This window comes from Diorhabda carinulata, chromosome X (assembly GCF_026250575.1).
Source record: "Diorhabda carinulata isolate Delta chromosome X, icDioCari1.1, whole genome shotgun sequence".
In the NCBI taxonomy this organism is placed as follows: domain Eukaryota; kingdom Metazoa; phylum Arthropoda; class Insecta; order Coleoptera; family Chrysomelidae; genus Diorhabda; species Diorhabda carinulata.
Genome location: NC_079472.1, coordinates 25,515,117 through 25,528,733, shown reverse-complemented (window position 1 = coordinate 25,528,733; position 13,617 = coordinate 25,515,117). Strand labels below are relative to the sequence as shown.

The 13,617-nt window shown below is 31.2% G+C and overlaps 1 protein-coding gene across 7 annotated transcripts in view; it reads left to right on the top strand.

Moving 5' to 3' along the window:
- Positions 1–9,917, top strand: part of LOC130901476 (potassium voltage-gated channel subfamily H member 6) — a 286,333-nt gene extending 276,416 nt beyond the window's left edge. For all 7 annotated transcript variants that reach the window (XM_057812903.1, XM_057812899.1, XM_057812904.1 and 4 more), the window contains one exon: positions 2,784–9,917. In XM_057812903.1, coding sequence (XP_057668886.1) covers positions 2,784–2,822 — 39 coding nt within the window. In that variant the 3' untranslated portion in view covers positions 2,823–9,917. The remainder of the gene's footprint in view (positions 1–2,783) is intronic.
- Positions 9,918–13,617: the final 3,700 nt, after the last annotated feature.

The window sequence follows — 13,617 nt, the reverse complement described above, 5'->3', positions numbered from 1 at the left end:
TAAAAAATCTGATCAATATGATCGAATCATACTGTAAATTCCAATTTAATTGATCTCCTTCGAGCTCGGCTCGGCTATCAATCCATCAATCTCAACGTTGAATTTATGGCTAGAAGCATTTGTGGATACTTCTTTTGGAATAAGTTCTATTCAACTTGTCATTCAAACTTGACCGCATCAGATTGACTGACAACAAACGTTTTAGACGGCCAAAAACCATGACAACCAGTGATATCATTGAGAAAATTCACCAAATGGTTCAAAAAGATCGTCGATTCAATATTAGAGAGATAGAAAAGGCCATCAGTATATCAATAGAAGGCATTTGCCATATACTAACTGACGAATTATGCATGCGTGAGCTATACGACCGTTGGGTGCCGTATTTTCTCACTTTTGGTCAAAAGAGGAATCGAATGAACATTTTCCAGGCCTTACTAATGCGGTTTAAGCAAAATGAGTCGGATTTTTTGGATCGATCTACAACTTTAAATGAAACCTGGATCCAGCACTACACTACTGAAACGAAAAAAAAGCCAAGATAGTAAATTGCTAGGGGTAAACCTGTTCCGGAAAATCCAAAGACGGTTTCATCGACCGGAAAAGTGATACGACTGTTTTTGGGAAAGGTAAACCAGTAACAAGAGATTATTAAGCATAATTGCTTAATAAGGTAAAGAGAGAAATTGCAAGAAAGAGTCCGCAATGGAAGAAAAAGAAATAGTGAAATTAAGTTAAAATACAAATATTTCATACCTTTCGCAAATCTATTATTAACACGTACACTTCTGTTCCCTAAAAAAGCATTCACTTACATTTTGCCTGCGTAAATCAGAGACCCTACCTAAAGTCTTTGTTATTGTTAGTTACAGATCATTCAATAATTGATTTCAGTTGTAGTGTACTTAATGCCTCCTTAATTAACTGAATTTCAGAAAGCTACCAATATTGCGAAATCAAAAAAGAGAGGATTATAAGACAGGCAACTCATATAGGTCTGAATGCGAGTACCGTAGCCAGAGTGAAAGAGTAATAGGAACAAGAAGGGACTTTGAGCCGAAAAGTTGAGACTGGAGGAAAGGAAATTTCAAATGACGCAGAAGATGTTGCACTGAAAGTATTGTATAAAGTATACCCATTAGCAAGTGCATAATCTATACAACAAGCTTTGATGACGCCACGTTGTTTAATATTTGTTTTACAGACATCAATAGTGAACATTTTCAGTGAATTTGTAAACATAGAAAAAATTGATCGTCGTTATATGATATAATCCTTTCATGTAAAAAACATTACCCTAACAAAAATAAGAGCTGAACTAGATTCTACTCAGTAAAATATTGGTAAGCAGAGTTTAAACGAGGCCGTACGACCTGCTAAGATCAGCAGTGGTCGACTAAATGAGGTGACCACTCCAGAAATGTTGAAGAAAATCCATAAAGCAGTACTGGATGATCGTCGACTGAAAATACGCGAGCTAGCTATTAACTGAAAATTTGGACATCAGATAGATGGGCGCAAGATGGATGTCTCGTTTGCTGTTTGCTGACAATGGAACGAAAACAACGTCGTGAAGATATTTCCATCGAGTATTTGGCGTTGTTTCATAGAAATAAAGCCGAATTTCTGAGCAGGTCCATAATCATGGATAAAACGTGGGCTCATCACTTCACACCCGAAACAAAAGAACATTCAAAGCAATGGACCGAAAAGGGAGATCTAACTCTAAGGAAGGGAAAGACCGTTCTATCTTCAGGCAACTTCATGGCGTCGGTTTTTTGGAATGCGCGTGAGATAATTTTCATTGACTGTATTGAAAAAGTAAAAACCATCAACAGCGAGTATTATGCGAACTTATTGCAACGTTTAGCAGGTGCAAGACAATGCAACAGCTCACAAAATTTTTGAATTAAAGTTTGAATTGTTAACTCATGCACCCTATTATCCAGATTTAGTCCCCTCCGACTAGTTTTCTGCTTCCAGACTTGAAAAAATAGCTCGTTGGTCGAAGGTTTATGGCTAATTTAAAGACCGTGACGATTCTTATTATTGAGCAACGCTGGGAAAAGTATATAGAGCCAAAAGGAGATACGTTGAAAACTAAATATATTTTTTCCCAAAATTCTTGTATTTCCTTTTTTGGGCCAGGTAGTTCTGGGACCATCCTCGTAGTATGAACTAACACGACTTTCAATATTCTCATTCTGTTGCTCTGTTTGGTGATAACATCGAAAGACATTATCGTTTTACCTTATTTGTTCCGTTGTAGATCACTATGAATATTTTTTCTAATGTCAAAGGAGCACAGTTTTTGACCAGGTGTGTATATCAACTCAATTTCTTCCAGTTTGATGCCGAAAGATGAAATAAAAGGAGTATTTCTTGTTATAGATACAACGGCAAAAAGAGATTTTTTAGTATAAGTGAGTGATGGACTTATTGCGCTTTAATACTCTCCAGAAAAAAAAAGATACTCAAGCATACCTTTTAACGAACAAATCTGCTGGATTGGTAAAGATTTACCAGAGTCGGCTGGACTGAAAGTGTTAATAATTATAGTAAAATGAATTTTTTTTGTAAATACTCACCTGATAAATTGATATTGGTGAACATGGCAACAAATGTCAAATAAATTTACACAGTTGAAAAATTGCAAAAATCTGTTTCAAGATTTGTATGCTATTTCAATAAACAGAAGTGTATGCTTTTAATATTCAAAATTTTTGATACACGTGTAATGAATCTCAGTTCTTCAATTGACTTTATTGTAATTTTTGTTTCAGGAATCTCCTCTGGACAGTCCAAAAAAACCAAAAAAATAGCCTAGTTGTTTCTAAACTATATTGTTTTTTTTTAAATTGATGAATATACATATTATACATATGGATTAAAACATGTTGTCGGAAATGGTCGAGTTATATTCAAACTGATATGTTTCCAATATTTGGAACGAGCTTTTATAGACTGTTGATTAATATATTGTTGTACATTAATGAAAACAGTGAGATATATAATAAATAATTTCCCGTATATTTAAGGACAAACACGAACTTTGTTTATTAATACAAAAAATTATAAATATTTTCAATATAATCAGGTTTGTTATCAAATTTAAAAAAATTAACTGACCTTGGTATATATTTTTAATTGAAATTGCTTTTACAAAAGCTTATGGTGAATCTATTATCGAAATCAGTAAGAATATGGTCGAAAATCAATGGAATGCAATGGAATTTCGTCAATTCTGAAATAAAGAAAACTGAGATGATTATTTAGACACTACGATCGTTCACCATCTCACCACAAAATTATTATCGTGGTAAAAATCCTATGGAAAACCCGTAATGTACTATAAAAACAGACAAAAAACTGAAGGAATAGTTATAATTATTATTAATGTTGCTATTAACTCCCTAATTTTTCAAAATCTGTAGATACTAGTAGTAGTTAGATTATGTTTATAAATCATCTTGATTTTAGCCGTCTTCTGATTTAAAATTAGTTTTTTTTCATAATTTTTTAAAAACATATAATCAGAATAAAATGTATATTTAGTCATATAATAAATATATTTTATTTTGATAATGTTAAGAAAAGCTCGTGAAATGGGTCCTTATGATGGCCCTGTCCAGCTACAAGGGAATTTTTGAAATTTGGTTAATTCGCGTTGCCTGTTTCATATGTTTTTTCTATAAATGACGGACGAGCCTTTGATGAACTTTTTATTATAGAAGTTGTTTTATTACAGAATTTCTTTAAAATAATTTCTAGAAAAGTCTATTTATTTAGTTTCTTTTTGCTCTATAACTTTGTAGAATTCTATTTGTGGCAGTTTATGTAGCGCAGTAATTGATCCCACTTCTAATGGAATGGTTTTCGTATTTATCAATACTATTTCTATTCGTGGGGTGAATTAATAAACACTGTTTCTTACATTCTTTATTTATTTACACGCTACACGAGTACAGTACACTCAACTTATAATAATTTACTTATTAATATCACTTAAATAATTTCTGCGATCACTTTTACTAATTTGTTATTCTCACTCCGATTATTTATTGAAAACTAACCACCTGCGCTACATAAACTACTAAAAATAGAATTCTATAAAGTTCCAGAACAAAAAGAAACACAAGAAATAAATAACTATACTTTCCTAGAAATTATTTAAAAGAAATACTATAATAAACCTCCTTCTATAATAAAAACTTCATCAAAGGCGCGTCCGACATTTATAAAAAAATAGATCAAAGGCGCCGCGCGATTACGCCGATTAAAATCCCATTGTATTTGGACAGGGTCACCCTAAAGACCCATTTCGCAAGCTTGTTCGTAACAATAAAAACTGAAAGTAGTCAAAACGTAAAATTTTTTTTGTCTCAAAAATTATAGAAAAAAAACTGATATTAAGAAAAAAGATCTAAAATCAAGACGATTTAGGAACATAAACATATATAAAAGATCTAAGAAATTAAAATAGTAGTTAGTTATATATATATATAGCTTATAACCTTATACCCTAGGCTGGAAATTCTTTCTCATGAAGTAGTATTTGGCCTCAGTTAAAGTATATACAACTGATACTCAGCTGAAATAAACAATTAATATTTAAATTTACCTTTATACGAATCGATAATTAAAAATGGAGAACAAGGTGAACAACTTGTACTAAATTGTAGAAAATTAACAAACATAATCCTAAAAATCAATATAAATCAATATAAATCAATAAAAAAAGTCTTGGCAATAAAATATTTATCAAAAAATCGCACTCACTGCATATTTAGAATCAAGCAGTTAGATGGTATGAACAGTAAGCTTATATATATTATGCTAAATATAAAAAACGGAAAATTAGTCAGAGAAGGCTGAGTTGCTACTTTCAGCTATGTTGTAGCCAATGGTTATTGGTCCAGTGGTTGGTAGTCTAGCAGCGACTTGCATTGCCGATGTATGTGTGACCCAGCAGCTGCAGTGATGTGGTAAAAATACAATAAGAATCGAGAATACGGGGTGAATAAAAAAAGGAAGGGTCAGATGAAATAGATCTAGATACATGATAAGTAGAGTTATATTATAAAAACATAACTTACCAGAGAAGAGGAATCTTAAAATAAAATTCTTCTACTTACATAGATTCAATTGAAGTGGAAAATCAAGGAATTACTTTGTTATGGAAGTGACTATACAACAAAAGTGACTACCAGTACAATAACTATTAATTAATGTAATAGAAATAATATTAAGGATTAAACGCAACTCACATGAAAAATCATACAAATTAACATGTTCGTCATACAGTAAACTTATAATAGATTGGAAATCTAATGATGGATATCAGCTGTCTTACCTCCCTTTATGTTAACCCTAGTAATTGGAAATTATTTAGACAAATTTAATAAGTAATGCACTAATATTTCTCACTAAATCATTATTTTTACTTAGGATTTACCTTCATTCTAGTTTAATTCAACAACTTGTTCACTTGTATCAACGAAATGTTACAAGACCAGCTTAATTTGGGAAAATTTAGTACTACAGCAGCATTTCAACCATACTGTACTATTTAAACTTTGATGGAGATATTGGGAGAACTATAACATATAACATTTTTTAAGGATTTAAAAAAAAAGTATCAAATTTGATCAATTTCATAACAAAGTTCATTATATTTCTTGAAAAATGAAATACCTATAATATAAAATCAGTAGCAAAGAAAAATCTATGGAAATTGGGGGAAGCCGTTTCAGAAATAATTGATAAAACTAATAGTTATTATTAATATTAAAAAATATTGTTAAAATTTCGATGCATTACAGCTTACGTTAATGAGGAAATGTTATAAATATTATACCAAGGTCAAACAGTTCATCTTATTTTATATAAAAATAGTATTATAAATATAATATTTCAACATTCCATTACTATAAAATGTGATATTTTCAACTAACATACTTATTAAAATGCATGTATATATAATCAAATCAATTGCAGTTAAAAATCACAATGTAAAGATTATCTTTCAGTCGGAATTACGGGATAAAGATAATAAACACAAGAGACGTCCACTGAAATTTCATTTACATAAATCTGCCTACTTCAAAACTTCTAATTGTCAAATTTTCAATCATACTCAACATAGGCCCATCCATCATTGTTTTGTAAAGAGAAATCAAAATATCTCAAAAAATAATAATTTTAGACATATGATATGCTCGAAAAAAAGTTTGCTAGTGATAATTTTCGATACTCATTTGAAAAAAGAAAAAGAAAATAATGTATTAGTATTTCGATTCACCCTGTATTAGGTTTAATGAATATTAACGAAATAAATAATTTTCCAAAATTTTTACTACTATGGCCGCAACAAATCTTGATTCTCTAATTTTTCTTACATTTTACAGGGCTTTGAACTTGTTGCGATTTTTATGGAAAATTGGTCATAACATTCTAGATACTCCGTAGAGCACATCACAACTCTATATTATTGTATTGGGAAAGTCAAGCTGATTCGGAAGATGCATTAAAATATAGGGTGTTTAATTTTTAAAGAATGTAAATTTGATATTGCACAGTATTCTGGAACAGATTGAAAATTATTTTAAAAAGTTGAGACTCTTGATTGCTATAATCCCTTAAATTTCCAAATTGATGTCTCAAAGGACAAAGAAGGTACTAAAATTAATCAAACTAATCAATCACCCTGTATAACCAACTAATACGAATATTTTCAAATATTACCATTATTTTTAAATGCTTCATGCATTGTGGAACTGAGCTTTGCTTAATAATTTAAATGGAAAATATTAAGCATGAAATTATGAAAAAACAATATTTCAAGTTCAATTGTTTAATTTTAAATAAACATATTGGAGTGAAATTTCATGAAGACAACAAATGTTGCATGAAATAATTGATAAGTTTTCTGTAAGCTCCGGAGAAATGGTTATATACTGGACTAATAATAATCTTAAAATTAAATCAAGATAACAACAGAAGGGGGACAGTAGAGACACTTCCCTCCTCAAACATTAAAACTTTAATCATGAATTTTTTCAAGTTTTCGTTTATACCTAATTTTAATAAGAGATAAATAGGTCGTTAAACATGGTAGTACGTAAATGTAACAGTCTCTGACATGGATCCCTTTAATTGTCTCTAGCACTTTAACGTAATAGCTATGTTGTTTGAATTATTATTTTCTAAATTCATAATAACACTAACTAGTCAGGCATTCACTTATTTTTCTTTTAGACGTATTAAAAATAAGCAAAATAAACCCTGGTCCACTGAAGGTTTACGTATATCTGCAAAGAACATGTGATCCTTATCTCACCTCGGATAGTGTCTTTAAAAATTACTTTAAACTATACAGAATATCATAATAGCAATAAAAACTACCAAGGATATTTATCAGGATATTGTTCTGGATTGTTCGACAGGAACTGTACTCAACCTCTTTTACATGACAGCTTTCAGCATCTGATACTGAGAATATATAGTTAAACGTAGATAAATGTAATTTGAAAAAACCAAAAACACGCTTTCAAAACACATCAAAATAAAAAATTGAAAATATTTTTAAAAAATAAGCTTAAAACAATATGAACGGAAAATATTATATTTTTCACAATAATACTTGAATTTTAGAGGAAAATTATTAACGTTTTTTAAATTTTATCTATTGTTAAAAATAAATCTGTTCTTTAAACTCTAGTCATTAGTATACTAATATAGCGTTACTAACCTAAGTTTTCCGTAACCTTTATATACTCCCCATTTAAGCTCTTTAAGGGGTTTATACGAGTAACAGAAATATTACGGTTACTATCATATATACATTTAAGTTATTTAATGAATTTACCGCAACTGTTATATAACAAAAAATGTTTATTGGGATTATAAATCTCTAACAGAGGGCAGACAATTGTGAAATTTGTTTCGATATAAGAAGAAAATTCGCAGTGTTAGTTTCTAAAACATATTTGCCGAAAAAGAAACTTTTTTTCACAGAGTGAACAGGATTTAACCTACGATCGGCGAATTCGAAAGTTGACGCGTAATTCCGCTCGGCAGACGAACGAAATTAAAGAGGTGGGATATACTAACAGTAATAATTTCTAAGGAGAATTACAAACAATCAAAAAAGCTCACAAACCTACATACAGGTGAAGCTAATATAAGCGTCTTAAAAATTTTCGTTATTTCAGATAGTTATGGTAAGCATGAAAATAGAGTAAAATTTATTATATTATTCTCAGTATAAATTCGCCAACGCAAAAATATTTTCCAGCTGTCAAGTTTCTCTCTTTCAATAAAGAAGTAATAAGATGGTTATTTATGATACCTGTTGAAACCTTTTTGAGATAACTGCGTGTCTATGTTCAATCAATGAATTTTTATTTATAAGCGGGGATAATAAAAAGGGATATGTGATGTGAATGATGAATTAATAGACAAAGATCCGATTATATGTAAAACTACATAATACAAGAAAGAATGAAATTCAACTACCTTGAAGTAGCAAGGAGAATTTAACAGGGGAAACATGAACTCAAGCATTAAAAGATCAAGGTTCAATAAATATTTGAAAGAAATAATATAGAAGAAAACTTTATGATGAGTACACAAAGAAAATTGACAAGCTATTAAACATGCATTTTCTATTCTCACTTATGCAACGGAAACAAGATATTAGAGAACTTAAAAACAGAAACCAAATACACGGAGACCACTAGACATAGCACCAAAAATATGGTATGAAAGCTGGAGCTTAACGTCTAAAGAAGAACTTATGATGCTAAATATTCGGAGTTAAGCAGCACATATTCCTGTTGAAAGAAGAAGAAGTCCCAGTCCTTGAAAACCTGTGAATAACTTTTTAATAACAGCTTCCCAAGGGCTTAAATGGTTTCATCGCCAGATATTCATTTCCTGTGTTTCTATAAATACCGATTTTTTGCAATACTTTATAGAGGTAACGTTGAGTTTGTGCATTTGTCTGAGCATGATTAATTATATCGCTGTCTTTGAATGCAGAAATTATCTTGTTGATAGTTGGAATTTGTAAATTTATCCAATTTAATTACGTTTTTTGCAGCCTACAATTCTATAAACAAAGGACTAGGACAGTCCTGTCATACTTTTATGCCTACTTGGTGCTTTCGCTTGTGAAAATATCTTTCTTTACACACTCTCTGTTTGTATTGGAATCCTAATTGTTTAAGACCACATTTCAATGCATTTTCATCGTGCCTGCTTAGATGTCCATCTTTATTGGATAGGTCCTGAGAAATATTCACCACAATCACATTGTAAAAGTAAAAATATAATTGTTTGTCCTATTTTTGCAATATTTGAAAAATACCTGAAATGTGTAATAAGAAAAAACACAAACAGATATAAAAATTTCAATAAATCATAAGAAAATCTATGTTTTATATGGCTATAGAATAGTTAACTAATTTTTTGACATTTTTAGTTTGTTAGAGTTTAATTATATTTGTACTATAAGTATGGCAATGGTGGTAATAAGAAGACATTGAGAGATTGGGGATTTTTAACTGCAGATGTTTGCTATAATTGTTATCATTATTAATAAACAGAGTTTGTAGAGAAGAAATCCGTCTCATAAGATTTATACAAGATGTAAATTGAAAAAAATAATAATAAAGACAAAACATGACTTATTACCTACTCATTAATAATTTGTTAAAATTATTTGTTACAGCTTGTTTTCGGCATTCAATCGCTTTAAAGGTACATTTTTGTAAGCACAAATTATATGTTTATACACAATTTTATCATATTTTTAATAATATGTAATATTGAATACTCAATAAACGGCAATTTGCTGCTAAAATACGCTGTTTTACTATCCTTAAAAACGTACATTTTGGTAATACGGTTATCGATAAAATATTTCATAACCTAATTGTAATTGCGGTATTGGTTAATAAATGCCTTCTATTAATACGATCTCATCAGTTATAGTTTCAGTTTTTAATTGTGGTATGAAACAGAAAAACTACTGATTATGTCTATATCTCCTTTCAGCTCCATACATACGTCTTCTATGTCTGCTAACTCGTATACTTTCAGTCGACGATCATCCAGTACCACTTTGTGGATTTTCTGGGGTCGTCACCTCATTTGGCCTACCATAGCGGTGCTGGTCTTCGCAGGTCGTACGGCCTCATTTAAACTCTTCTACCCAATATTTTACTGTTGATAACGAAGGAGCAGTCTCCCCCAGAGTATTATCTTTCAAATAAAAGTATTGTATCACATAACGATGTCCAATTCCTTCCATGTTTACAAATTCACTGAAAACGTTCACTATTGATGGCTGCCAAAAAATACTTATCAACGTGGTGTCTTTTAACTTGTAAAATATGTTACATAGATTGTCTGGTACTTCTCGGACCATTCTCATATGTAAATCATTGTGTAATTTTTTTTCATACTTTAAACAAAGAAATCATACTGTCGACGTTTACTTTATTCTAGTGCAATTAAATCCACAAGATTTATTTTTTTGCAACGAAGCCACAGATCATGACAATATTATTTGTCATTGACTTATTAAAGGTTATGGACCAGCCCAATCGATTTTAAATCGATTCCAACTCAGTGCAAGTGAGATAACATAAGAAGGATAGAGCTAAAGAAGGCAAAATAAAAAGAATTTATATCTAGAGTCTGGTCTTCCGAACGAAATAAAACGTAAGAGATTGGTTGAACAGGCTAGCAATTTAAACAAAAATGTAACAGGCATAAATGTTGTGATCGGGGGTCGTGGTTAGTAACAATGTTGCCAGAGTACACATAATATCAGATTTTAACATTTTTTTTCGTTCCTGATGAATAAAAGGTTAACATAATTTGATAATTTCAACATTATTCCAAAATCTTTATGCAATATTTTAATCTCTTCAAATAAAATCGCATTTCTGCTTTACGCTATCTAGTCTTGTTATGTGTTTGATACAGCTATGGAAAGACTAGTAGACATTCTTTGGTGATTCACACGAATAACTCATTAGCACTTAATACTTCCTGACAAATATAATGGATTTATATCAAGCCACTTTACTAGAAAAGGTTTTGCGAATATAATTTACGATTTTATAATAAGCGTTATTATATGAATAACAAATCCTAAATTAGACAAGTTTGGGTTGAACATGGCGGCTACTCTCATTTCTCTATCAAGCCACTGTACTAGAAAATAGTTTGTAGTGCCATCTAGTATAGTCCGGCAGAAGTCTAACAAATATGGTAAGTTTTATTACTGAATCTCCTGAAATACTTTCTTAAAACAGTTACGAGGTTACGAAAGCGCCTGCAGTTAAACAACACGACTCTACCTTATGGTGAAAAATAAATGTTTCCATTGACAACCTAATTATTGTAGGATCTAGTTTATAAAAAATATATGGGTAAACAGATACTAGGTGTTGCTTCTTCTTATCTTACATATTCTGTCTTCTTCTTCCTGCTGTGTATAGGCATCATTACCTGTTTTTCTTCACATCATTGCCTCTGCTCAGTCACCTGGGAGGTTGTCACTCAATCTTTTCCTAGGTCTTCCAAGGCTTCTTTGTTCTGCTGGTGATTTGTCCCTTGATATTTTCACAATTCGTTCTTCCGTTATGCGGTCAATGTGCTCATTCTATTTTATCTTTCTCTGCAGTACCCAGTCATTAATATTATCTATCTCGCACGTTCGTCTTATGTTTTCACTTCTTTTTCTATCCGTTAGTGTTTTCCCGCTATTCTTCGAACTATTTTCATTTCTGTAGTCTCCAATATCCGTTTCGTTTATTCTGTGTCAATTGTATAAAATTAAACAAAAAGAGATTCCATTCGAAATAGAAAACCGGTTATCTTCTCAACCCAATTTTTTATTATTTTATCGTTTTTTCCCTCATAATATGGATGATGAGGATAAGTTACAACTGATATGCTGCCGTTACGAGGATTGCCTACTCAAGTTGAGAGATATAGCAACACTGATGTGAATATGTCAAACCTGACATTGCTTTCATAGTTTGACATTTTTAATGGTGAATGTGTCATCATACGAGTGCTATTTGAGTTGTTTACAGATACAAGAAACATTCATTTTGGTTAAAAAATGGAAAAATTCGCGAACGTTTTCGTGCGATGACATTCTATGACGTGAATTAAACCAACAGCAGTGTGCCGATCTTTTCGAATTTAATCGTAGTGGCACTTCGCTGTAGGATGAATTTCGTGAAGATCGTCTAAAGTCGGCAGTTGTGCCGGAAAACATCGATGCTGTACGTAATTACGTAAATTGATATTGCAAGATCGTCATGTGACATATCGTAAGATTGAGGCCAACATGGGCATTAGTTCTACTCACATACCGTCAATATTGAATGAACATTTGTCTGTCAAAAATATTTGTTCACGTTGGATACCGCATGACAATCGCTCAAAAAAACCTCGTGCTGATTGTTAAAGTGGTATTTTTCACGTAACTAACACTATTTCTAGGTCAGGCCAAGTACTACTGGGACCCTCCTCGCATGTAAAGCTTTTTTCACCTGTAGCGCCTATATGAAAATGTTTCTTCATACTTTAAATAAAAAAATCGTATTGTCGACGTGTACTTTATACTATTGAAATTGAATCCACAAGATTTCTTTTTTTGTAACAAAACCACAACTATAGAGGGTTCACGATAATGTTATTTGTTCATTGACTTATTAAAAGATTATGGACCAGCCCAAACAATTTTAAATCGATGTCAACGCAGTACAAGAGAGACAACATAAGAAGGATAAATCTACAGAGGGCTAACTAAAAAGAATTTATATCTGAAGTTCATTTCTTTTGCTCTTGGTTAATTACGATACCTCATCTTAGAGTTCCTGAAGGATCTTTAAATGCCTTTGTCCGTTAGTGTCTCATCAACTGCCACTCATTCTATTTTGTGATATTTATGATTATAGTGACATTTTGAATGTTTTTTGAGAAATATTTTATTTGTTCAAGTTCATGTTTGTGGTTTAAGGTTGGTTCTATATTATTGTATTGGGATAGTCAAACTGATTCTGGGGTGCACAGTATTCTGTAAGAGACTGAAAATTATTTTAAAATGTTATGACTAATAATTGCAATAATCCCTTCAATTTCCAAATTGATGTCTGATCATTTTTTAAGTTCATGTTTGTGGTTTAAGGTTGGATCAATCATGTTATGTCATAAATGGCTAGAAAGAAAACAGGTGGAGATAAAAATTAAGATTTTTGAGATAAGAATGTTAACGTCAGTAATAATTATTTTCCTCTAAATAGAAAATAAACTTTTCTAATCATTGCAATTAAAAGTAATTATGTAGTTATATTTTGAATTCCCAAAAGACTCCGACTTCAGGAATGAATGGCTAGTGGCTAAAAAATTCAAAAGCGGTGCTTCAACATCATGACAGGGGATATATCATGGATCTATACATATGGACCCGAAACTAAACAACAATAGATTGTATGGGTCTTTCAAGACGAGCCAAATCATACAAAAGTTGTTCCGGCTTGAAGCAACTCGAAGCAAATGGTCGCCGATTTCTTCAGAATAATAATTGGA